Consider the following 24,139-nt stretch of genomic DNA (forward strand, 5'->3'; position numbering starts at 1 on the left):
CACACACACACACACACACACACACACACACACACACACACAAATAATGCCCTGTTTAGCTGGTTTGACTGAAACAAATTGATTCAGAGTTTCAATATTACTTTGTTGGTCCTGAGAAAATGAGCAGAATCTCATATGAACTTATGTCTGTTCTTAAATTCAACAAAAATATTGATATAATATTTCACATGTATCACAGGTTTGAACCAGTTTGGACAGATGAATATACCACAGCCCCCTATTGGGCCCCGGCAACCCTCTCCTCTCCAGCACCATGGACAGCTGGCCCAGGCGGGCTCACTCAATCCGGTCAGTTTATCCTTCCTACCTTTAAGAAAAACTGTTTCTCTTTGTTACTACTTCAGGGAACGCTAATGTTCATACTTGTAAGAGCAGAACACTTTTAATCTATGACTAAAGTGTATGTTCTTGCAATGTTCATGCAGAAGTCAGAGTGCAGATTAAACAAATTATCTCTGTCCGGCCATGGGTGATCAAAGTCAAGATTCTCAATCTTAGTGACAAGTATCTTTTATTTCTGATACATCTTGACCACCTGAGACCTTTTTTAATATGTAGTTTTTTTATATTTGGCCTTTAATATTACATAGTTATAGCTTAGAATGCATCTCAGTGATGGAGTATGGAGAAGACTTGGTTGTCTTCTTAGTACCATAAAATAGCCTCAATCCCAGGTAAGTCAACGTGTTTTAGAGTGAGAAAGAGAGTTGTTTGTCACTCAGGATCTCACTATGTACCTATTACTGTCCTAGAACTCTTTATGGAAATCAGTCTGACGTCAGTCTGAAATCCTGTCACTGCCCACTTCCAGAGTGCTAGGATTAAACGTGTGTGCTATCACACCTGGCTAAATGCAAAGTCTGAAAGCAGTGGAAGGGCAGAACTTAGTATACAACACAATTGATTTTTGTTACAGAGATGGTGTGAAAGCATAAGCAAATGAATCCTGATCCCAGTAGCCTATAAAATCCAGGCTATGGTGGCACACACTTTGAACTCCAGTGCCACAGTTGGAGATTTCTGCAAGCCCACTGGCTATCCATCCTAGCCTACAGTGTGAGTTCCTGGTTTACTGTGAAGCCCTGTCTCCTAAACTGGCTCAGTTGTGCCAGCAACTCTATATGATAGTTTACCAACATCCATGAGTACACGAGCACCTAGCATGCATGTGGTGTACATGTGTGCATGTAAATAAAGCATATACATAAAATATATCATAAGACAGTAACGATTTTTTAAAAGTAAAATGAGATAGAAAGTAGGAAGTACATTCCTATTGCTATGGTAAAATACCGTGAAGAAAGCAGCTTAAGGAACAGTTTTATTTTGGCTTATGATTTCGGGTGTAGACATGTATAATAGCATTCAAGGTATGGCAACAGGAGCATGAACCTGAGAACTTACATTTTAGCCACAAACAACGAGCAGAGTATTCCAAATAAAGGGGGATTAATAAGTCTGTAAACTCAACCCTCACCTACTGACATACTTTGTCCAACATGGCTGCACTTGCTGAAGATTTTATAATAGCACCCCTAGCTAGAGGCCAAATTTTCAACTGCCCAAGACTGGAGAGACATTTCTCATTCATATTACCATAGGTTCTTAATTCTCCATATATCCTTTTATTAAAGGTCTAAACTCATGTAAGACCATTTTAGACAGGAAAAGTGGACCTGTCTCATCACGTTTCCTGATCATGAATACCACATTAGCCAGTAGTCATGTGATTTTTGCTTCTTTCCAGCCATTTAGGTTTGTGCTGTTTCAGCACCAGTAGTAAGAGCAGAGAGCGCATGGAATTACTTATTCATTTTCCACTGTGACGAAAATACTCAGTTGTTTGTTTCATGTCAGAGTTAGAGATATCTCGAGCCATCCGTTCCTTCACCCTCTTTCTTAAGGTTATGTTCAGTACTTCCAAGCCCGGTACTCTTGAGTTTTTAAGTGATTACTAGTTCTTTCACTTACGTTTTCCTCTCTGCAGACATCTGGATATCACAGGAGTGATTGCTCATTACAGTGGGAGAATATTGTAATGAAGCATTTGGTGATCTGTGGTTTGGTGTGGTGTTTTTGTTTATTTGCAGCCTATGGGCTATGGACCTCGCATGCCCCAGACTTCTGGCCAGAACCAATTTCTCTCCCAGACTCAGTTTCCATCCCAAGGAATGAATGTAACAAACATGCCTTTGGCTCCATCCAGCAGTCAAGCACCAGTGTCTCAAGTATGTTTTTACTGTTTAAAATGATGCTCAGTGTGCAGCAGGCACACAGGCCACAGGGCACACATACAGGACAACACTACTCTCCTACCTCTGTGTGGGGTCTGAGGATTGTGTTCAGATTCCAGACGTGACAGGCAGACATTCTTTCCTGCTGATAACATATTCTATGAGAAACGTGGCATAGAAATAGACAGGTCTCACCATTTAACCTTGGCCTTTAACTCAGAGAACAAATCTTTACTTTTTAAAAATATTTATTTGGAGTTTTGAGACTAAATTTCATGTAGCTCAAACTTGTCTGAACCTCACTGTGTATCCTAGGAGAGTTCTGATGTCATATACTCCTGTTCAGCCTCCCAATTGCTAGGATTCTAGGTTTGCCTTACCACACTCTGTTTTGTGCTTATAGCATTTTTAAGCAAGAGACAGTGGTTTTGTAATATTAAGCTACACATCTCAACCTTTCAAACCATATCTTTTTTTTGGTAGTATTAGGAATCAAATCTAGCATGTGCATATGCATTTAAAGTATTGTACTATATGAACGAATCTTAATATAATAGCTCAAGGTAACACTGAATTTTTTCCAAGTAGTCTAGGTTAGTCTCAATTCATGATCCTCCTGCTTCCTCTCAACTAGCTGGGATTAAAGGCCTATACTACCAGGACTGGTCAAGGATGAACTCTTTTTTTTTTTTTTTTTTTCTTCCGGAACTGGGGACCAAACCCAGGGCCTTGTGCTTGCTAGGCAAGCGCTCTACCGCTGAGCTAAATCCCCAGCCCCGGATGAACTCTTAAAAATAAAATCTTGGGGTTGGGGATTTAGCTCAGTGGTAGAGCGCTTGCCTAGCAAGCGCAAGGCCCTGGGTTCGGTCCCCAGCTCCGAAAAAAAAGAAAAGAGAAAATAAAATAAAATAAAATCTTAGGGTTGTTAAAGATGGCTTTCAAGTTAAGACCACTTGCTGTTCTTCAAGACCCTGGTTCAGAGTCCATCTTTGTATCAGGGCCTCACATGCCTGTAACTCCACTCCGTGCATCTGATTTCCTCTTGTGGCTGCTTTCTAATCAGGCATGCTTAAGTTCCAACCCTGTGTGATTGTGAGTGTTTCCCTTTCCTCCTCTTTAAAACTGATTGAGTTCAGGCCTGCACACCTTCAGTCCAGACAGACAGGCAGGTGATCTCTGTTAGTAAAGCTAGCCAAGTCTACATAGTGACACTTTTTCAGAATGAAAAAACGTTAGGTATTGTTTTTTGTTTATTCTCACTGTGTGTACTAAGACTATATATCCGCCTTTGTAATAACGTGTATCTTTCATTCTCACAGGCACAGATGTCCAGTTCTTCCTGCCCAGTGAACTCTCCTATAATGCCTCCAGGGTCTCAAGGGAGCCATATTCACTGTCCTCCTCTGCCTCAACAAGCTCATCAGAATTCACCTTCTCCTGTTCCTAGCCGTACCCCTACTCCTCATCACACACCCCCAAGCATAGGGACTCAACAACCAGCAGCAACAGCAATTCCAGCGCCTGTTCCTACACCCCCTGCCATGCCGCCTGGAGCACAGCCCCAGTCTCTACGCCCCCCATCTAGACAGACTCCTACACCACCAACACATCTGCCTCCCCAAGTGCAGCCTTCACTTCCTGCTCCTCCTGCTGACCAGTCCCAGCCACAGCCTCGCTCACAGCAGAGCACAACAGCTTCTGTCCCCACCCCAACAGCACCACTGCTGCCTCCTCAGCCTTCTACTCCAGTAAGTAGATTGGAAACTCCAGTAATGTTTTTTGTTTTTCTTTCTTGTGGTTTTCTTTAGTTTTGCTTTCCATTTTGCTTTATCTCTTCTAGGACCTGAAGACTTATGGGTAAAAGAGTATATCATCACACTGTGCCTTATTTACATAAAGATATTTTTAAACAGATTAAGTAGCAGTACTGAGAAATTAAACTAAAGGACATTATAGGACTAATTACACATAAGCACACAAGTCAGAGAGCAACCTGTAGCAGTCATTTATCCTGTTCTACCATAGGTGTCGCCCAGGGATCAAATTCAGGTTGTCAGTCTTGATAGCAGGTCCCTCTACCCAGTGAACCATCACATTGTCCGCAATTACATTTTTTTTTTTAAGATTTATTCATTTATTATGTATAAGTACACTGTAGCTGTCTTCAGACACACCAGAAGAGAGCCTTAGATCTCATTACAGATGGTTATGAACCACCATGTGGTTGTTGGGATTTGAACTCAGGACCTCTGGGAGAGCAGTCAGGTGCTCTTAACCGCTGAGCCATCTCTCCAGCCCCGCAATTACATTTTTTAATACCTTGAGTTTTTTCTCTGAGGAAGTCCTCTTTGGAAGTAACACCAAAACCTTTGTAGCCATTCAAGTAAAACAAACCAGCCAACATTGGCAAGTCCTGTACCTCCCATCTTAAGATGAACTGAGTAGGGGCTGGGGATTTAGCCCAGTGGTAGAGGGCGTTACCTGGGAAGGGAAAGGCCCTGGGTTCGGTCCCCAGCTCCGAAAAAAAGAACCAAAAAAAAAAAAAAAAAAAGATGAACTGAGTAAGAGGAGACAGCAATGGGTCCAGTGGCACTGCTCCCAACAGAAATGGTACTGCTCTGTAGCTTAAAGTTAAACTCTGAGTAATTGACAAGCTTTTGTGTGCTTTTTTTCCTCTTCAGCTTTCTCAGCCAGCTGTAAGCATTGAAGGCCAGGTGTCAAACCCTCCATCTACTAGTAGCACAGAAGTGAATTCTCAGACTATTCCTGAGAAGCAACCATCACAGGAAGTCAAAATGGAGGTTAAAATGGACATGGATCAACCAGAACCCGCAGATGCTCAACCTGATGACACAAAGGAGGTGAGGCTCTGTTATGAAAGGAGATTTGTGGGTATCCCTAATGAAGAGAGTAAATACATAAGTGATGGTCATGGACTTATTCCGAGGAGTATGTCTGCGAAATAGTGAAAGTTCTGCCTTGTCTTTCAGGTTAAAGCTGAGGATGGTAAAGTAGAACCTACAGAAACGGAGGAGAGAGGCCCTGAGTTAAAGACTGAAGTGAAAGAGGAGGAGGACCAGCCGAGCACCTCTGCTACACAGTCCTCCCCCGCTCCTGGACAGTCAAAGAAGAAGAGTAAGTAAAGGCTCAGGAGGTCATCCATTTGGTGAAATGCCTTTCCCACAATCCATCAGGATCTGAATTTGTTTCCGACCTATTGTGCAGATACACCAGATGTGTACACATGTTTAATTCCAGTGCTTGGGAGGCAGAGGCAGAAACATCTGAATTCAAGGCTAGCCGTTTTTACTACATAGCAAATTCCAGGTAGAGCTGAGGTAGACAGTGAGACCCTGTCTTATTGCTGAGCATTGTGGTACACTTGTAATTTGACTACTGGGGAAGTAGAGACAGAAGGATTTCTGGAACCTGCTGGTTAGTTCAGACCCTACTAAGACTCCTTTTTGGCAGGGGTTTGAGAATAGAGGGTTGAGAGAGTTAAGTGCTTAACTACTCATTTGATTCCCAGCAACCACGTGGTAGGTTATAATTCCCTGTAACTCCAGTTCCAGGATCCAAACACCCACTTTTTTTCCTCAGGCTTTATTTAGCACATAAATTCACGCAAACACACAAACACATAAAATGAAGTATTAAATGTGAAAAACAAGGTTATTAACCTGAACAGAAACACTCCTCTAACATTGACCCTTGGTCTACAAACACAGAGAGACACAGACATACGCACTTGGAAGCCATGCTGGAAAGAGTGTTGACTCCTGCAAATTGTTCTTTGACCTCTACAAATGTGTTTGTGTACAGGTACACAAATGCTTACAGATAAATAAAAATAAAACTCAAAATTTTTAAATTATTGGTCTCTTATTTCTTGAACTCTTCATAGCATGCATTCCATAACAGGACCTTGCTGTGTCCTTACCGCTCTATATCCCACAACTTTACCTCACATATCTTTCTGCAGTGTCGTGCCTGGTGTTAAGAGTGCTGCCTTGTACAACCACACCAGTTCAAAGAGGACATTGCTAGCTCTGCTTGGTAGATCCCCCTTTCCACAGACAGCTTTTGGGACTGCCTTTGGTTTCAGTTTTTATTTGGCCACGTCCATTCTCAATCAACCTGCAGCTGGAAAAGTGAGGGACGGGGCAGCTCTGTTGTTTTACAGGAGGTAGTGATATTAGAGTGGGAATTAAAATTCGAAATTGAGCCCTTAGTCAAGTTTCTCTGAGAACAGTATTATCACTTTAGTGGTCTAGGCTACTTCAGGTGCTTTTAGAACTTTTAACATGAATATGTTTTTAACATCCTTTGCTCAGTCAATAATTGATTTCAATGGACTCTCCTTAAAGTTTTCAAACCAGAAGAATTACGGCAGGCTCTGATGCCAACATTGGAGGCACTTTACCGGCAGGACCCAGAATCCCTTCCCTTTCGTCAGCCTGTGGACCCGCAGCTTCTAGGAATCCCTGTAAGTATTTGGTATTTTTTAATTTCCTTTTAGGTGGAGAAATGGCTCTATTAACGTAATACATGTTACAGAACTTACCCTGCTTACAGTGTACAAGTTTTAGCATTTTCAACTAAATTGTACAGCTATCACCATGGTTTAATGCATTTTCATAACCTCCTCAAAATAAACCCTACCTCCATTAAAATCACTAGTTGGAGCACTCTTACTTTCCCAGGCCCAGGCTGCCTAATTCCTCTGGATTCTTGTGGTTTGTTTTTCCTCTTCTGGTGTTGAGAATTACACTCAATGTGGAACGAAAGCTTTGCACTGACCCTGGTCAGCAGCACAGCCTTTGCGGTTCTCCCGTGTCAGTGTTACGTGTCAGCCAGTGCTTCGTGTATCGTAACACTCAGTCATGTCGATGCCACAGCATTTTGTGCATGTATTTAATTGGCAAGTATCTGGCTATTTCCAGTTTTGGGCCATTGAGACTGACCTCTGTGAATGTTGGTGTACCAGTACTGCTTTACTATTTGTTTAGTTGTTGAGAGTGCGTCTCACGTTGTACCCCAAGTTATCCTTGAACTTTTAGGTCCTGCCTTGACTTCATGCACCAATATTACAGGAGTTTGTAAGTTTTTGTGTTACAGATTTATGAATCTCTTTGGTATGTTAGAGGTACAGTTGTTGGGTCAACAATTTATTATCACTTGAACAGCTATAGATCATGGTAAAAACATGAGTTCCTTTTTTCTGAAGATTTATTTATATTTCGTGTGTATGGTGTGTGTGTGTGTGTGTGTGTGTGTGTGTGTGTGTGTGTGTGGTTCCTTGGCCAAAAGAAGGTGGTGAATCCCCCTAGAACTGGAATTAAAGATGGTTGTGATCTATCATGGAGGTGCAGAAAGCTCAACCACTCTAAGAGCGGCAAATGGTTTTAACTGCTGAGCCATTGGTCAGTGATTCTTCCTCTATTTCAATCAAGTTTTTGGTTTCGTTGTTTTTTTGAGACTCGGTTTGTGTTGGGGGTGTATATGTATGCCTAGTTGGCCTGAAATTGTCTTCAAACTCATGGTCCTCGATCGCCCTGCTTTCCCAAAGTTAGTTTTGAAATGTTTGGAAATTGTATTGTACCCAGATTGCTTGCAGGTTTTATTCAAAGATTTTCATAAGTGTTATTTTGTGGATATGGTATTAGAGTGCTTTTCAGGGGCACAGTTTATTCAGGCTATTTTTCCATGTTTTTCTGTTTCCTTACAACAGTAATTTTTTAGGATTTGTAGGCCACCTTCTAGTATTTAATCCTCAAAACCTCTTAATACATTGGTAGATTAGTATTTAAAGAAGTGACAGACTTTGGTCAATTCCTGGGACACATTTCATTGTGTGGAAAATTAATGCTGATGATAGAAAGACACGCCCTTTCCCCTAAATACCCTGCTCATGAGTATGTGATGTGGTGTTGCTTATACTTCTAGGATTACTTTGATATTGTGAAGAGCCCCATGGATCTTTCTACAATCAAGAGGAAGTTAGATACTGGACAGTATCAAGAGCCCTGGCAATATATAGATGATATTTGGCTTATGTTCAACAATGCTTGGTTATATAACCGTAAAACTTCAAGGGTATACAAATATTGCTCCAAACTTTCTGAAGTATTTGAACAAGAAATTGACCCTGTCATGCAAAGCCTTGGCTACTGCTGTGGCAGAAAGGTAAGAAGCAGCTTTTCAGATCTGTCTTTAATTTCTAACCTAGAATCTAATGGTGACTTGGGTTAAACATACCCTGCTTCTGACTTTGACTCTCCCCATCCCTGTTCCTTTTCTCATGTGGCTGGAGGTCAAAACAGATTGTTGAATCACTTTACCAATGTGCTACCAACCCCAACAGGTCCTTTCCTTAGCACACAATATTGTCTATTGTAATGTGCTTTCTGTGAAGACTTTTTTTTTTACATATATGAGAATCATGTGGCAGAGCTGAGCCTTTAGTGTATTGACTCATCAGATTGAGCTCATGGAGTCACAGCTTATTATGTCCCTATAAGTGCAGCTTGCTCCATACCTGATGCTTTTTTGTCCTCAGTGTAACTGCCCATGTTGCCTATAGGTGTCTGCAAATAGTGTAGACAGCCTGCTTAGCCTGATGAAACTGTGTGGTAAACTGCTGGTGGTTTATCTAAGTGAGAGCTGAGTTGGCACTGGCTTGTCAGTGATTTGCCCTTGTGCCTTCTACTTCAGGTCTTTGCACTATTAAACAAATACTTTCTTTTGCAGTTGGAGTTCTCTCCACAGACTCTGTGTTGCTATGGCAAACAGTTATGCACAATCCCCCGTGATGCTACTTACTACAGTTACCAGAACAGGTAAGCCTAAGCACGTGTGGACCATGCTCCATGTGTCCTTGTGTATAAACGTACATGCAATGCAGACGTATTTGCACATGTGTACATAGTCTTGAGTGTGCAGGCACATACACATTGTGCTTCGTGTTACCTGCTTGGAAACATCTGTATTGCCTACTTTCTTTTCTATAGTACTTTCTAGTTTAAAAAAACAACAAGAACTTTGCAAGTTTTGTGGACCATATCTCACCCTAACTTCTTATTCTTGGATTATGATTAAAAAGCATTCCAGAGTATTGCTTTGTTTGTGTCAAGCAAATTAAAAAACAAAGTAGTCTCCCAGAACTGAGGTCTAGCTAATTTGTAAGCACTGCCTGGCATCTGTGAATCCCTGGGTTTGAGTCCAGCACCTTGTAAATGGAGTATAGTGGTTCAAAACTATAATGCAAGTAATCTCTTGTTGGTAGCAATTAGCCTGCATTAGAGATCATCTAGCGTTTCTTCTCAGACTTTTGCTGCAGACCTACACATCTAAGCAGTGACTGCCCTGGCTTGTTTAACACTGCCAATATTGGCTCAGAGGTTAAGAGCACTGGCAGCTCTTCCAAAGGACGTAGGTGCAATTCTCAGCAATCTTATGGTGGCTCACAACTATTTGTAATGCAGTTTCCCTCTTCTGGTTTGCACGAGAACAGAACACTTGCATACATTAAATAAATACATGGTGTGCAGTGCTGCACATTTTTAGTCCGAACACTCGGGAGGCAGAGGCAGGTGGATCTCCCGTCTGCTCTACAAAGAGAGTTGGTCAGGACTATCAGAGAAATCCAGTCTCAAGGGGGGAAAAGAGGTGTGTGTGTGTATCAATAGTAACAGCAGCAGTACTGTGTAGTAAAAATCAAGCCATGTGGGTCTAAATGAAAGGTATTTTCTTATTTTGTGTAATCATTTGCTACCTGTGATCCCATTGAAATATTTAATGCTAATATGTGCTTTGCCTTGGCTTTCTGCTTTGTGTTGTCTTGTCTTGCTTTTGTTTTTTGTTGTCTTGCAATCCCTCATTTCTTCGTTTGTTTTGTTTTTTTTTCTCCCTCATGCTTGTCGTTGTCTGCGCTTGGCTTTGATTGCAAAAATACACAAAAATTCAAACAAAAAAATCAAAAAACAAAAAAAACAAAACAAACCCAAACTGTGGGGCCCATAAATCTGCATCATTGAATGTCCTTGTCGCCGTTGATGACCTGCTCTCTGCTCCCGTTCCCCTCATTGGCCTGCTGTGATTGGTGGCTTCGTTGCTTGGCTTGGGCTGTGTTGTGTGAACGGAACAGTTCACCCCAGTATGGCCTTCTTGCCGACAGGTATCATTTCTGTGAGAAGTGTTTCAATGAAATCCAAGGGGAGAGCGTTTCTTTGGGTGATGACCCTTCCCAACCTCAAACGTAAGTAACTACATCCTTTTGAACCTTCTCCTTTAATTCTCCATTCTCACAGGATTGCTCTCAGACATGTTAGGTGATCTCATACTGCTGTGGGACAATACTGTATCCCACCAGTCATAGGTTACTGTTTAAATACAAATGATTTTGAGGTGTATTAAATTAGATACTGATTCTCTGTTCTCTTCTCATAGAGTTCCCTATACTTACTCTGGCTATTTGCTACTCGGCTGGTTAGCCTAGATTCTGTTAGCAATAGACAGTCATCTTAATAATAATGACTACATATAAAGTATACCTTCCCTTCTAAAAATGGAAAGGTTTGTACAGTATACAGAAGTATACTGAGTTTGAAGGAGGTTGGATTAAGAATGTCCTTATTTAAAAAAAAAAAAAAAAAAAAAAGAATGTCCTTATAGCCTTCTTTTGTAGATTAATAGAATACCCCCAGTTAGTAGATTTCACTATATAGCTTTAAGTGAACCTGCCTTGGAGCTTTGAAATGTCATAAGTTTTTAGTGTTGAGTAAATGCCAAGAAAAATTTCAACACATGGCCTAAACTGCCAACCAGCATCGTTAGTCTCTTTAACATAGAGTTAGACACTTTATTTCAACTTAATGAAGAATGTTTACGTGAAATTTAAATTTGGTAGTAGTGAAATGATAGTATTAGTGAAACAAGCCTCTGAGGGACCCTGGCTTATTTTATACAGCAGCACTTTCCCTTTCAATTACTGTTGAAATACAGTGTAGTAGGTTCTGGGTGCCTGTGTAGAAGAGATGCTGGGAGTCTACAACGAGACACTTAGACTCTTAGCAGAACCGGAGAAGTCCACACTAGGGAAGGGTTTCCTGCTGTGGACAGGGAAGTTAATCAGTTTTACCCTTGGATCCAGAGAGTGGCCTGCCAGGTATTCTAAACTTTAAATCAGTAAAGCTCTAAGGTTAGAAAGTATGGAGTTCCCTTCCTGGTTCTGCAAGTCTATAATGAGCCTAAGAGTCTAAATTTTTGAAAATTTCTCGTGTCATTGTGGATGCTCTTGGTTTTTGGGTCTTTCATCAAGGTCTTATGACAATTAAGGAAGGTGAATGAATCTTGAGACTTATTTATTATGTAAGATACACTTCTAAATTTGTTTTATAGGGGATTCGGGGATCATGGACAGGATGGGAAGTAGTGGCATATGATACTATGAAATGAAAAGGGTTTTTTTTGTTTTTGTTTTTTTTTTTTTTGGAGCTGGGGACCGAACCCAGGGCCTTGCGCTTGCTAGGCAAGCGCTCTACCACTGAGCTAAATCCCCAACCCCTGAAATGAAAAGTTTATTCCTTCAAATTTAGTCTGAGGTAACTGCAGGAACCAAAAGCACGCACTTAGCCTTTGTTCCCACCCTTGCTGAAAATACAAAACAAAACAAAACAGGACTTGACCTTCTGGTTCCTAAACCAGACTTCCCTCAAATACAGAGGAGTGGCCTCTTGTGTGTGTTTTCCCCCTGCCCCTCCCTGTAGGATCTCACAATGCAACCCAGATTGGTCTGTAATTTCAGATCTTCTTGCCTCTGAACACTGGGATTAGAGGTGCACATCACCATAGCTACCTGTCATCCGGTTGATTTCTTTGTACTTTTTGGAGGGGTGATAAGGATAGGGTATTATATTCTAGACTCCAGGCAGTTCTCCACCCTCAACCTCCCAAAAACCTATTCTTTTTTTGCTCTTGATTTTTTTCCAAGACAGGATTTCAACTACATACCTCTTGCAAAATTCACTGTGTAAACCAAACTGACCTCAAACTCACAGAACTCCACTTGCCTCTGCCTCCAGTGTGAACACCATGTTTACAATCTGGGAACAGCAGATTATAAAACCTAGAGACTGCATAGGACCAGATTTTAAAGTAGAACTATACGCATTAACATATTCTTTAATCTGCACTACAGAGGCAAAGGGAGGAGAGCTCTGTGAGATCAAGGCCAACCATAGCTACATATGACCCTGTTTCAAAAGGACTTTTGTCTGTTAATGATGATATATTATAGAACATTGCATTATATACAACTATATTTTCTATGACCCAAGAAATACTCACAGGAAATGAATTTTGTTCAAAGAGCATTGAATATTCAATAAGTCATTTTTTTGTCTGTTTGTTTTCTCATTATGTCTATTTTCTTTTCTTAGTACAATAAATAAAGAACAATTTTCCAAGAGAAAAAATGACACACTGGATCCAGAACTGTAAGTAGTTTCCCATGAATTATTGGTATATTCTCTGACCTTTTTTCAAGATAACTTAATGTTCTTGGGCTAACAACTGCATATCATAAATGTCACAGGGGCTATCACCTTACACTCCGTGTTCATTTCATGCTCCCTGCCAAGCATCACACTACTGCTGAGTGCTGTGTTCTCCTCACTGCTTTTCCTGTGCATCTTTAGAATCCCTTCGCCTACCTGTCAGCTTCTGAGCCTAACGCACTGAAGAGGACAGGTTCCTTCTTCTTATTCTGAAAAGGGCTGGGATGACTTTAGGGTCTCAGAAGTGAGAACTGCCTTCCTGGATTGAAATTTTAGGTTGTTGGTTTAATAGCTATGCTTTACTGCTTCTGAAATTTGCCCTCCCTATAACGTTACTTGCAAAAAAAAAAAAAAAAAACTCCGCTAAGCTAATTTTTTTTTTTTACCTCTTTGACCCTGACAGTTTTCTTTTGATTTGTTAGAATTTACAGGAGATATTGGACATTTTTGTTTGATGCTTCAGAATCTTAGAATTTATACTGTTCGTTTCCAGGTTTGTTGAATGCACAGAGTGTGGAAGAAAGATGCACCAAATCTGTGTCCTTCACCATGAGATCATCTGGCCATCTGGGTGAGGCTTAAGACATGAGCAGACTTGTTTTGTTTCCTTTCCGTGAGCATTCTTTACCGAACTGTTTTGTGTGTTCAAGGTTACTGGTTTTGTTAGGGCCTCACTGTGTAGCTATGGCTGGCCAGGAACATGCTGCCTCCTGAGTGCTGTGATCAAAGGTACACATTGCCATACCCGGACAAAGTTACGTTCTTTTGAATTAGTTGTCTAGCTTGATGGTGCAGCACATGCCTTCTTCCACAGTTTGGCTCTGGGTTTTATCCTAACACTGTCAAAACTGTTTTGTCATTGGATGGGAAGAGGATCACTGCAAACCCAGTTTAGAACGGTACAGTTGTAAATAGCAGCTGGGGAGATGGCACACTGGATCAAGCACTGGCCATTGGAGTGTTAAGATACCCAAACATCTGTAATAGGTGTGGCACCACCCTTTGGCAGGCAGATTCCCATACATATTTTAGACATAGACATAACCTATCTCTGTAGAAGAAAGGAAATGTGAAGTGTTGATATTAAAGCCACTATTAGCTAACAGAATTTGTCAGATTTGAAAGTATTTACTGATTGATAACTACAGTCTTAAAAGGGGAATAGGTATTGGTATAAAGCTAAGGAACACCTAGTCATCCTTCCTGAAGCATCCTAGTTGGAATGATACACTAGTGACTCTTTCCCAGGCTGGGGGACCAGTATCTATGAGTAGACTCATAGTATTTTAAATGAGAGTCAAAAATGATACTTTTCATTTTGGAAGAAAGGGGCTGACCTTTTGGGTTTTTTGAGATAGTATTTCTCTGTGTAACCCTGGCTGTCCTGGAACTCAAGAGATCTGCCTGACTCTGCCTCCCAAGTTCTGGGATCAAAGGTGTGCGCCACCACCACCCGGCTAACGGGCTAATCTTTCTTCCCAAGCAAAACAAGTTAAGAGTCAAGTTATGTCATGTGTCCTCACTTTCTAATGCTCCCCTTATTACACTAATTTTTTAATATAGCTAAGAGTACCCACAGATGGCTCATTCATCTGGAAAAATGCCAATAATTGATTGTCAGTGGCTAACTTTCGATTTTCTGTTTGATTCGCCTTTATGTTTAAGAGACATGCTTGGTAAGATTGACATGTTAAAAATGGCTTAAGATGGGGTTGGGGATTTAGCTCAGTGGTAGAGCGCTTGCCTAGGAAGTGCAAGGCCCTGGGTTCGGTCCCCAGCTCCGAAAAAAAAAAGAACCAAAAAAAAAAAAAAAAAAAAAAAAACAGAAATTTCTTACCATTCTTGTAATTCAGAATTTAAGACCAGCCCACTAATTAAAGACAATCATTGACATTGTATTGTGGCTGAAAATGGTTCTTGCAGAGGCCCTGAGTTAGTTCTCAGCCCTCAAGTCAGCAGCTCACAACTACTTGTAACTGTTATTAGAGTGATCCCTAAGCACGCACACCCACACGTAAGGGGCACACACTTTTTTTATTTATTTTTTTTTTTTGAAGATAGGGCTTCTCTTGTAGACCAGGCTGGCCTTGAACTCAGTGTTGAAATTGAAAGCATATGCCGCCGCCACCACCACCTGACTAAATTATTTTTCAAAAACATATTAAGCTTGCTTTGTTTTTTGGGTTTTGGGGGGGGGGGTTGGTTTTTAACGAGAAGTTGTTTTATTATAGACTTTAATGTCAATCATCTAACATCCGAGGCTGACACAGGAAAATCGAGAGTTGAAGACTGTAATAGCTCTGGAACCATACATCCCGTTCAGTAGTAGGGAACTTGCCTAGTGTGTACTTACAGAAATCCATGTCGCTGTGGTTGAGTGGTTCATGTGAGGAAACATGGATCCATCGTCCAACGCACTTTATATATAGCCTTGACCAACCCTTCCTTACATCCCTCTCAGGTTCTGGGATGTAGCACAGAAGCTTAAGGAGAAAGTGAAAGCCTTCTCTTTTGTTGGCAGTTTTGGTTTTGTTTTGTTTTGTTTTGTTTTGTTTTCTTTTTCCCCCCCGAATGCTCTCACTGGCTGGCCTACAGTGTCTCCTTGATCTTCCTCTCTCCCGTTATCAGTTGGGATTACAGTTGTTTTCTTGTTTCTCTCAGCTAGAAATCCTAGACCTGTCTTCCAAAAGCTGTATACTGGTTATATCAACTTTGTTATATTTGTAGGAACTAGTGCCAAGTTGTTTTTTTTTAGCCTTCCTGGATTTGAATGATAGATTTTGTTACATGGTGCTTTAATTTTTATGTTATATAAGCAAAGTCCTGGTTTACATTTTAGGTTTGTCTGTGATGGCTGTTTAAAGAAAACTGCACGAACTAGGAAAGAAAATAAGTTTTCTGCTAAAAGTAAGTCATTCTTAGAGGTAAACCTTGCTTTAAAAATTATAAATAGCTGGGAGGTGGTGGCACACACCTTAAATCCCAGCACTTGGGAGGAAGATGCTGGCAGATTTCTGAGTTTGCAGCTGGCCTGCCCTGTCTTTAAAATTATATATATATATCCTGAATCTTAGTGAAAATGAAACTAGCCAAAATTAATGAATTTTAACTGTTTATAACAAGTGTTGTGGTGCACACCTCTAAGCCCTGTACTCGGGAGGCAGGCGGACCTGAGTTTGAGGCCAGCCTCATCTACATAGTTGAGCCCCTCTTTCAAAAGAGAAAAAAGAGATTTAGCTAAAATAATTCTATAGCATACTGAATATTGAACTATTAAAATTGCTGAAATTTTTAATGCATTTTTCCCCTATATTTTTCCTATTCTGGCACATATCATAATGTGGGGCACATGTAAAAGTGATTGACTAGAATCACGGTAGAATTAATTTACAAACACCTTCTAACATTACCTAATACTTTGTGTTGAGAGATAAGATTATCAGTTACCTTACTATATTGAAAAAACAAATACATCAGGTTGGTTGACCCTGTCAGTATTGACAGGAAATTTCAGCCCCAGTAACTTCACTCCTGCTCTTTGACATTAGGAATGTATAGAAGAAAAAAAAAAAAAAAAAAAAAAGGTTGGGGATTTAGCTCAGTGGTAGAGCGCTTGCCTAGCAAGCGCAAGGCCCTGGGTTCGATCCCAGCTCCAGAAAAAAAAAAAAAAAAAAAAAGGAATGTATAGAAGGCCACACCTTGGTGACTTGTAACTTTCATATTTCTAGGATTGCCTTCTACCAGACTTGGGACCTTTCTGGAGAATCGAGTGAATGACTTTCTGAGGCGACAGAATCACCCTGAATCAGGAGAGGTCACTGTTCGGGTTGTTCATGCTTCTGACAAAACTGTGGAGGTGAAACCAGGCATGAAAGCAAGGTGTCTAGTAATCTCCCATTCACTTCTTACAGACCCACAACTGTGCACACTGGTTATTGTTGATTTCAACCTTCAATGATTTGTGTTTTCCTTTTAATCTGGATTACGTAGGTTTGTAGATAGTGGAGAGATGGCAGAATCTTTTCCATATCGAACCAAGGCCCTGTTTGCCTTCGAAGAAATTGATGGTGTTGACTTGTGTTTCTTCGGCATGCATGTTCAAGAATATGGCTCTGACTGTCCCCCTCCCAACCAAAGGTAGGACTCTATGTGACCAACTTCTCATTTGGGATTGGGTTCATGTTATAACTAGTAGAAAAGCACATTGGGCAGAAACAGGATGGTGCGCATAGCATGTATTAGGTCAATCATACACGGAAGCCAAGGCCAACCCAGGTCCCCATAGTCACACCTGTGATTTCCCTATGATAGTTACAAGTAAAAAGAACACAGGAAAGAATGCTGATGTCTTTAGCCAAATAAATAATGATACGTAATGAAACATTTTTCTTTGTTTTTGATATAGGAGAGTATACATATCTTACCTCGATAGTGTTCATTTCTTCCGTCCTAAATGCTTGCGGACTGCAGTCTATCATGAAATTCTAATTGGATATTTGGAGTATGTCAAGAAATTAGGGTAAGCATATTAAAAAGTGATATGTTGTAGAAAATGTGTAAGTATATATTTTGGCTTTCTCATGTTGGTTTTGATATAGTGAAGCCATGACCTCAATTTCTTAGATCTTCTATGATATAAAGATGATGTCACCATGTGTTAACTAATAAATTAATCCATTAGGTCTGTTTTGTTGAAACCATTAGTATTATTCATTTGAAAATGAGAAATATTTCCTTGATCCTTTTATAATTGAGTATAAAGAATGAAAACAGGCTGAATGTGATGGTATACACTTAGAGTCCCAGCATACAAGAGGCCTGGGCTAGAGGGTACAAGTTCATTCATAAGTTTGGATATGAAACTAGCCCTAGCTTTAAATTCAAGTCCACACATCCTAGAGAGTACTTGCCACCTTCCACTTAATTTGTTAGATGGCTTTCATCTCTTCTTTGACCTTAAAATACAGATTTGAGGATTTAGAATCAAGAACCAAGCCCCTCTATAAATGAAATTCACAACCTTCCTCCATGGCCTTTCAAAACAAGTAGGTAGTGTGAGAACTGTTAGTGCAGATGCTCCAGGTCTTGTTGAGAGTGAGCATTTCTGTCCTTGTCCATGGTGTACTGTGTGCAGGGATTTGCACCTGTATCCTCCACAACCCTAGGAAGGTTACTATAGCTTTCTCGAACACGAATTATTTCTTGATGTCCTTCTCTTTGCATTTTTAGATACACAACAGGGCATATCTGGGCCTGTCCACCAAGTGAAGGAGATGACTATATCTTCCATTGCCATCCACCCGATCAGAAGATACCAAAGCCCAAGCGCCTTCAAGAATGGTACAAAAAGATGCTTGACAAGGCTGTGTCAGAACGTATTGTCCATGACTACAAGGTCAGTTAGAACATAGAAATGTACCAGTCTACTATTTTCTGTCTTCTCTTTTGATAAGTCTTGTTTGGTCTTAGAACATGTAATTGTTATGTTAATTCGTTAAAGTTTCTTTTTAATACATAAAATTTCAAATATAGAAAGGCTAGGTGTTAGGTGATTTACAGATGAGCAAAGTAGTGCTTGCCTAAAATCTCACTCCGGAAACTAAGGCGGGATGACTCAGAGTTCACAAGTGTCATGGGGGTCTGGAGAAATGGATCAGCAGTTTAGAGCAGTTGCTCTTGCAGAGGACCCAGATTTGATTCCCAGCACCCACATGGTTGCTCACAGCCATCCTTTGCTCTAATTCCAGGTGATCTGACTGACTTCCCTTTTTTGGCCTCTGTGGGCACCAGGTGCACACATGGTGCACACATGTGCTGTATGCAGGTTGAATGCTTTTACATATAAAGTAAATTAATAAATCTAACATTTAATAGCTGAATCTATCATGGGTAGGATATGGTTGTACATGTCTTTACTAGCAGTGGATAGGCAAAAGCAGGTAGATCTCTTGAATTTAAAGCCCGACTCATCTATATAGGGAATTGCAGGCCATCTTGGGCTAAGTAGGGACACTTTGTCTCAAAAAAGAAAGAATTGGGTATGGTAATTTCATGTGTTTAATTCCAGCATTCAGGAAACTGAAGTATATAGATCTCTGGGAGTTCTGAGGAGACCAACTAACCTGCTTTACATAGTGGGCTGTGTACATAGTGAACCAAGGGTAGATAGTGATCCCCTCTCTAAAAGAAAGAAGGAAATACATTGTGACAAATTAGTGACATTTTCATTTTTGCCATATAATGAAAGCTTTTTAAAAACAGAAAGCCAGCTGGTTGGTTGTGGTGCATGTGAATTCCTTTAGTCCCTACAGAGGTAGGCAGATCTCTGTGAGTTTCCGGCCAGTCTTGTCTACATAGTAAGTTCCACGATAGCCAGAGCTACACAGAAAACTTTGTCTCAAAAAGTAAATAAAATTTTTAGAAAGAAAGCATAGAAATTCCTAATATTTACATAGGCTTTTTTTTTTTTTTTTTAAACAGGATATTTTAAAACAAGCTACTGAAGATCGATTAACAAGTGCAAAGGAATTACCCTACTTTGAAGGTGACTTCTGGCCCAATGTTCTGGAAGAAAGCATCAAGGAACTTGAACAGGAAGAGGAAGAGAGAAAACGGGAAGAAAACACCAGCAACGAGAGTACCGATGTAAGAACTTTGTCTGCAGTGTCTGTCTTGACATCGCATTGATAATACAGAAAGGAGTTTACACTTTGATTTGGTGTAAAAGGGCAATTTAAATTCTGCTAGCTATAATGTGTTTCAATCACAGCCCTTAGGGCCTCATAATGCAAGGTCAACCTTGGCTGCATAGCAGGCAAACTCTCAGAACTAAGGGTTTCTCTGTTTGTAAGTAGTATCCTGACATTGAGTAATAAAAGTTCCTGGAGAACCATACCAAAAAATGGATCTAATAGACCAAATTATGGCTGCTTACAGGCTTTGCTGACTTCATATGCTCTCTAGTGTATTTCCCAGAAGTGCTGGCAATCACAGGCAGGCACAAGCCTAGATCAGTTAACGAGACTCCTTCATAGTAGCCTGATCAGTTATTGACCGGAGCACACTTAGACTGTTTTCTAGATTTCAACTTAATAAAGTCTGGTTAAGCGGGTTACACACACCTTTTTATTTCGGCACTCAGGAGGCAGAAGTAGGCAGATGTGTGTGAGTTCCAAGGCCAGACTTCTGTATAGTGAACCTTGTCCAAAAAGAAGGAAAAAATAAAAAGACTCAGGCACTTGACCACCAAACAAAGAATTTACTCCCTGAACCCACATGGTTGAAGCAGAGAACCAGTTTCCATAAGCTGTCCTTTGACGTCTATAGGCCTGTGCCATGATGTGCACACATACAAGGGTCCTAGATGAATAAGTTTGGGCTCCAGCACCAAAGCACCAAAAAAAAAAAAAAAAAAAGACTGAAAGGTTTTAAAAGCAAACATGGCAGCACCATCCTTAATCTCCCCCACCCCCCTTCCACTCCTCTCCTCCCCCTATTTACCAGAATGCTTTAATTTTTTGGTTAGCTTCATGACTGAGTAGGTCCTATGTGGCAGCTTGCTGATGTCCCTCTTTCTTGTTTGCCAACTATGGTGCCCCTCACTCAAGTCTTATCTCTAATCTGGACACGTGAGCCAATGGCTTCTGCAAACTGGGGCTTTTCTGTCTGTTTTTTCTTGTAGTTTTTCGTTCTTTTCTTCTTGTTTCTTTTCTAGAGACAGTTTCCCTGTGTAGCCCTGGCTATCCTGGAAATCATTCTATAGACCAGGCTTGCCTCAAACTCAGAAATCTACCAATCTCTGCCCTTGAGTGCTGGGATTACATTCATGTGCCACCACTTCCGAGCAAATTGAGGCTTTTTCTGAAAAAGTTTACAAGCTTTCATCTACATAATGAAACTTGGGGTCTTTGGGAAGCAATTTAGAAAGGCAGCTTTGGGGGTTGGTGATTTAGCTCAGTGGTAGAGCACTTGCCTAGGAAGCGCAAGGGCCTCGGTTAGGTCCCCAACGCCGAAAAAAAAAACAAAAAAAAAAAAAAAAAAAAAAAAAAAAAAAAAAGAAAGGCAGCTTTGTGTACTCCAAAGTTATTGTTGTTATTCAAGGAGAACCCAGTTCAACTGTGTTCCCTATATCCACAGGAAAAAGGTCATAGCTAACTCCAGTTTGGAATCAGAGAGCCTCAAAAGACCTCATGTACAGATGGCATACATTCATCAATTGTACACACACACACACACACACACACACACACACACACACACACACACACACACACAGAATAGTTAAGCATTTGCTTGTAAGTTTAAAAAAAGAAAATCGTTAAAAGGAAATAGTGGGTGATAAGCAGCTACAGAAATAACAACAACAACAAAAATTATCAGCCCAGAGTCATTTTCAGATCTGTCTTAACAATCTTCATTTCTCCTTTGTGCTGCCCTACAGGTAACAAAAGGCGATAGCAAAAATGCTAAGAAGAAGAATAACAAGAAGACCAGCAAAAACAAGAGCAGCCTAAGCAGGGGCAACAAGAAGAAGCCTGGCGTGCCCAACGTGTCTAATGACCTTTCTCAGAAACTGTACGCCACCATGGAAAAGCATAAAGAGGTGAGTGAGGGGTGCAGGGTAGAAGGAAGGCTGTGGAGGGTGGGCTCCTAAGCTGTTCACCCCAGCCGACAGGGTAAGAACTCACTCCAGGTTGCTGGAAATTCGGAGGGAAGAAATGGTTTGACTGGAGGAGGGTTGACTAGGATGAGAAGAGTATGCAGATAGAGTTTGCTTGTGAGAAAATGGTGTGACTATGAGCTGTTATAAATTTGCATTGTGTCTCAAAGTGTAAGCATGGTTTGTCTAATCCTAGTGATAGATTTTCAAAAATTCTGACTTTTTTAAGACAGGGTCCTATTTTGTAAGTCCCGTATGGCCTAGAATTCATAGAGATCTACCTACTTCTATCTTTCTAGTTCTGAGAGTAAAGGCATGTGCCAACATTTTTACAGATTTACTCTTCAAATGTTTCATGTTACTTAGAGCCCCACTGTTATTTTGTAATAGTGCTTAATGTTAGATTTAAGACTGGCTCAGACTTTCATAATCATATTCCCATATTTAAACCCCCTTCTAAATTAAAGCTTGATTACAGAGCTGCTCACATGGCTGTACTTACTTATTGAGTTTTATGTGAATGGGTGCTTTGCTTCCATGCCAGAAAAGGACACCAAGTCCTCTGCAGCTGGGGTAGAAGATGGCCACCACGAAGGCATTGGGACTGGAACTTGGGTCCTCTGCAAAAGCAACTTGTGACAAAAAGCAATGCCTAACCCCACTGAGCCACTGTTCTCTGCCCCTTAACATGCTTTTCTAAGAGGTTTGGGAATGGAAGGAATAATTTTTTGTTTCTGAGATCATTTTATAACGTGGCTGGTCTCCATTCACTGTATAGCTGAGGACAGTCTTAGAGGCCTGGTCATACCTAGTACCAGGCTCCTGAGCTCAGGTGCTTCCCCAGGCCATGTATTTTTTTCTTATCACAGTTCAACTCTATTCTAAGATGAAGTCACAAGCAGTTTCTTATTTTATGTTTGTTTATTTTGCTTTTCAAGATGTGATTTCTCTGTGTAGCAGCCCTAGTTATCACTTTGTACACTCTCAGAGATGCCTCTGCCTCCCAAGTACTAGGATTAAAGGCATCATCCCCCATGTGGGCCCAGCTTCATAAGCAATTTCTTAAGCAGCAGTTAAGTTGTGAGAAGACTGATCACTTAATTGTTGACACTAGAAAAGACAGAATGGTGAGGAAGTGCAAATACTCAAACCATTTCCCCATGTGCTCCTTCCTCTGCCTACTCCTAACAAAATGATAACAGTCAAAGCTAGATAGATGCCTAATGCAGTCTTGTCAGCCATACCCCTGGCATGGAAGTCAAGTCCTCCTGTATTTCTAGTGGGTATCACTGTCAGAAAACATTCCTAATAGCCCAATGGCCTCACTCAATTTTGAAAGTATAGTACTGATTGAAATGCTAATGGTGATTAATTTGATTCCGTTTTTTTATTTTTGTGTACGTTTGGTGTTGGGCCTACATGAATGTCTGCGAGGGCGGCTGGTCCAGTACAGTCTGAGTCACAGACTCTTGTGAGCTGCATGTGAGTGCTTGCTTTGCCTCCAGGAATATATGTGTGTGTGCACCACATGCATCAAGTGCTCATAGTGTCCAGAAGAGGGGGCAAAACCCTGAGAAGTGGAGTGAAGACATGTGAGCGTTCTTGTGGCTGCTGGGACTTAAACTCTGGTCCTCTTAATCACTAAACAATCTATCCAGACTTAACTTATCTAATCTTACGATACCCTGCAAATGGAAAACCAAAGGTGGATATCTAATCTCAGACTCTGTAGGTACATTTCAGATTCACGACTAGGATTTTTATGCCAATTTATACAAATTTTCAACCTCCGGAACTGGCCAATGATAGAGGGCAGATGATAAATTTTCTTGCCTGGGGTAAGAGGCATACAAGCGGTACAGACTCATGCAAGCAAAACATTCATGCACAAAAAAATGTAAGATACATGCACATACATTTTTAAAGTAGAACCTGAGAAAGGTTTGCTTGTTTTTTGAAGTTTTACTGAAATGAAGTAACAGGATATAAGTCTTAGGGTTTTGTTTTGTTTGTTTTTTCAAGCTAGTGTTTCTCTATGAGACAGCCATGGCTGTTCTAGAACTTTCTTCATAGACCAGGCTGACCTCAGACTCCTACCTGTGCCTCTTGAGTGCTGTGATTAAAGGTGTGAGCCACTCACTATATCTGGTCTTGAGTTTTAGATTCTTTAAAGTCTCAAGATGAACAAGGATGAAGAAGGGTTTCAGCTGACCCTGAACCCACTCCTGCTGTGTGCGCCTCTCCTCTGGTGCCTTTCTGTTGCAGTGGCATTATAGTTCCAGAGTCACAGTGAGCCTTGTCTGTTGGCAGGTCTTCTTTGTAATCCGCCTCATCGCTTGTCCTGCTCCCAACTCCCTGCCTCCCATTGTTGATCCTGACCCTCTCATCCCCTGCGACCTGATGGATGGTAGAGACGCATTCCTCACCCTTGCAAGGGATAAGCACCTGGAATTCTCTTCACTTCGAAGAGCCCAGTGGTCTACCATGTGCATGCTGGTGGAGCTGCACACACAGAGTCAAGATCGCTTTGTCTACACCTGCAATGAGTGCAAGCACCACGTGGAGACACGCTGGCACTGCACTGTGTGTGAGGTAGGTGTTGCATGTGGGGAGACACGACAGGACACTGGTCCCCATTGTATGAGTTACACGTTACAAACATCTGCCCT

General features: G+C 41.0%; 1 protein-coding gene across 1 annotated transcript in view; it reads left to right on the forward strand.

Moving 5' to 3' along the window:
- Ep300 (E1A binding protein p300) overlaps positions 1-24,139 on the forward strand; it is a 70,688-nt gene that overhangs the window by 43,172 nt on the left and 3,377 nt on the right. The window contains exons 12-30 of the mRNA XM_032918283.1: positions 200-309; positions 2,112-2,249; positions 3,575-4,003; positions 4,937-5,116; positions 5,246-5,390; positions 6,623-6,741; positions 8,202-8,441; positions 9,006-9,094; positions 10,432-10,512; positions 12,695-12,751; positions 13,305-13,382; positions 15,651-15,718; positions 16,540-16,690; positions 16,802-16,948; positions 17,217-17,330; positions 18,041-18,206; positions 19,292-19,456; positions 21,252-21,413; positions 23,781-24,062. Coding sequence (XP_032774174.1) covers positions 200-309; positions 2,112-2,249; positions 3,575-4,003; positions 4,937-5,116; positions 5,246-5,390; positions 6,623-6,741; positions 8,202-8,441; positions 9,006-9,094; positions 10,432-10,512; positions 12,695-12,751; positions 13,305-13,382; positions 15,651-15,718; positions 16,540-16,690; positions 16,802-16,948; positions 17,217-17,330; positions 18,041-18,206; positions 19,292-19,456; positions 21,252-21,413; positions 23,781-24,062 — 2,921 coding nt within the window. The remainder of the gene's footprint in view (positions 1-199; positions 310-2,111; positions 2,250-3,574; positions 4,004-4,936; positions 5,117-5,245; positions 5,391-6,622; positions 6,742-8,201; positions 8,442-9,005; positions 9,095-10,431; positions 10,513-12,694; positions 12,752-13,304; positions 13,383-15,650; positions 15,719-16,539; positions 16,691-16,801; positions 16,949-17,216; positions 17,331-18,040; positions 18,207-19,291; positions 19,457-21,251; positions 21,414-23,780; positions 24,063-24,139) is intronic.

This window comes from Rattus rattus, chromosome 1, assembly GCF_011064425.1.
Source record: "Rattus rattus isolate New Zealand chromosome 1, Rrattus_CSIRO_v1, whole genome shotgun sequence".
Taxonomy (NCBI): Eukaryota; Metazoa; Chordata; class Mammalia; order Rodentia; family Muridae; genus Rattus; species Rattus rattus.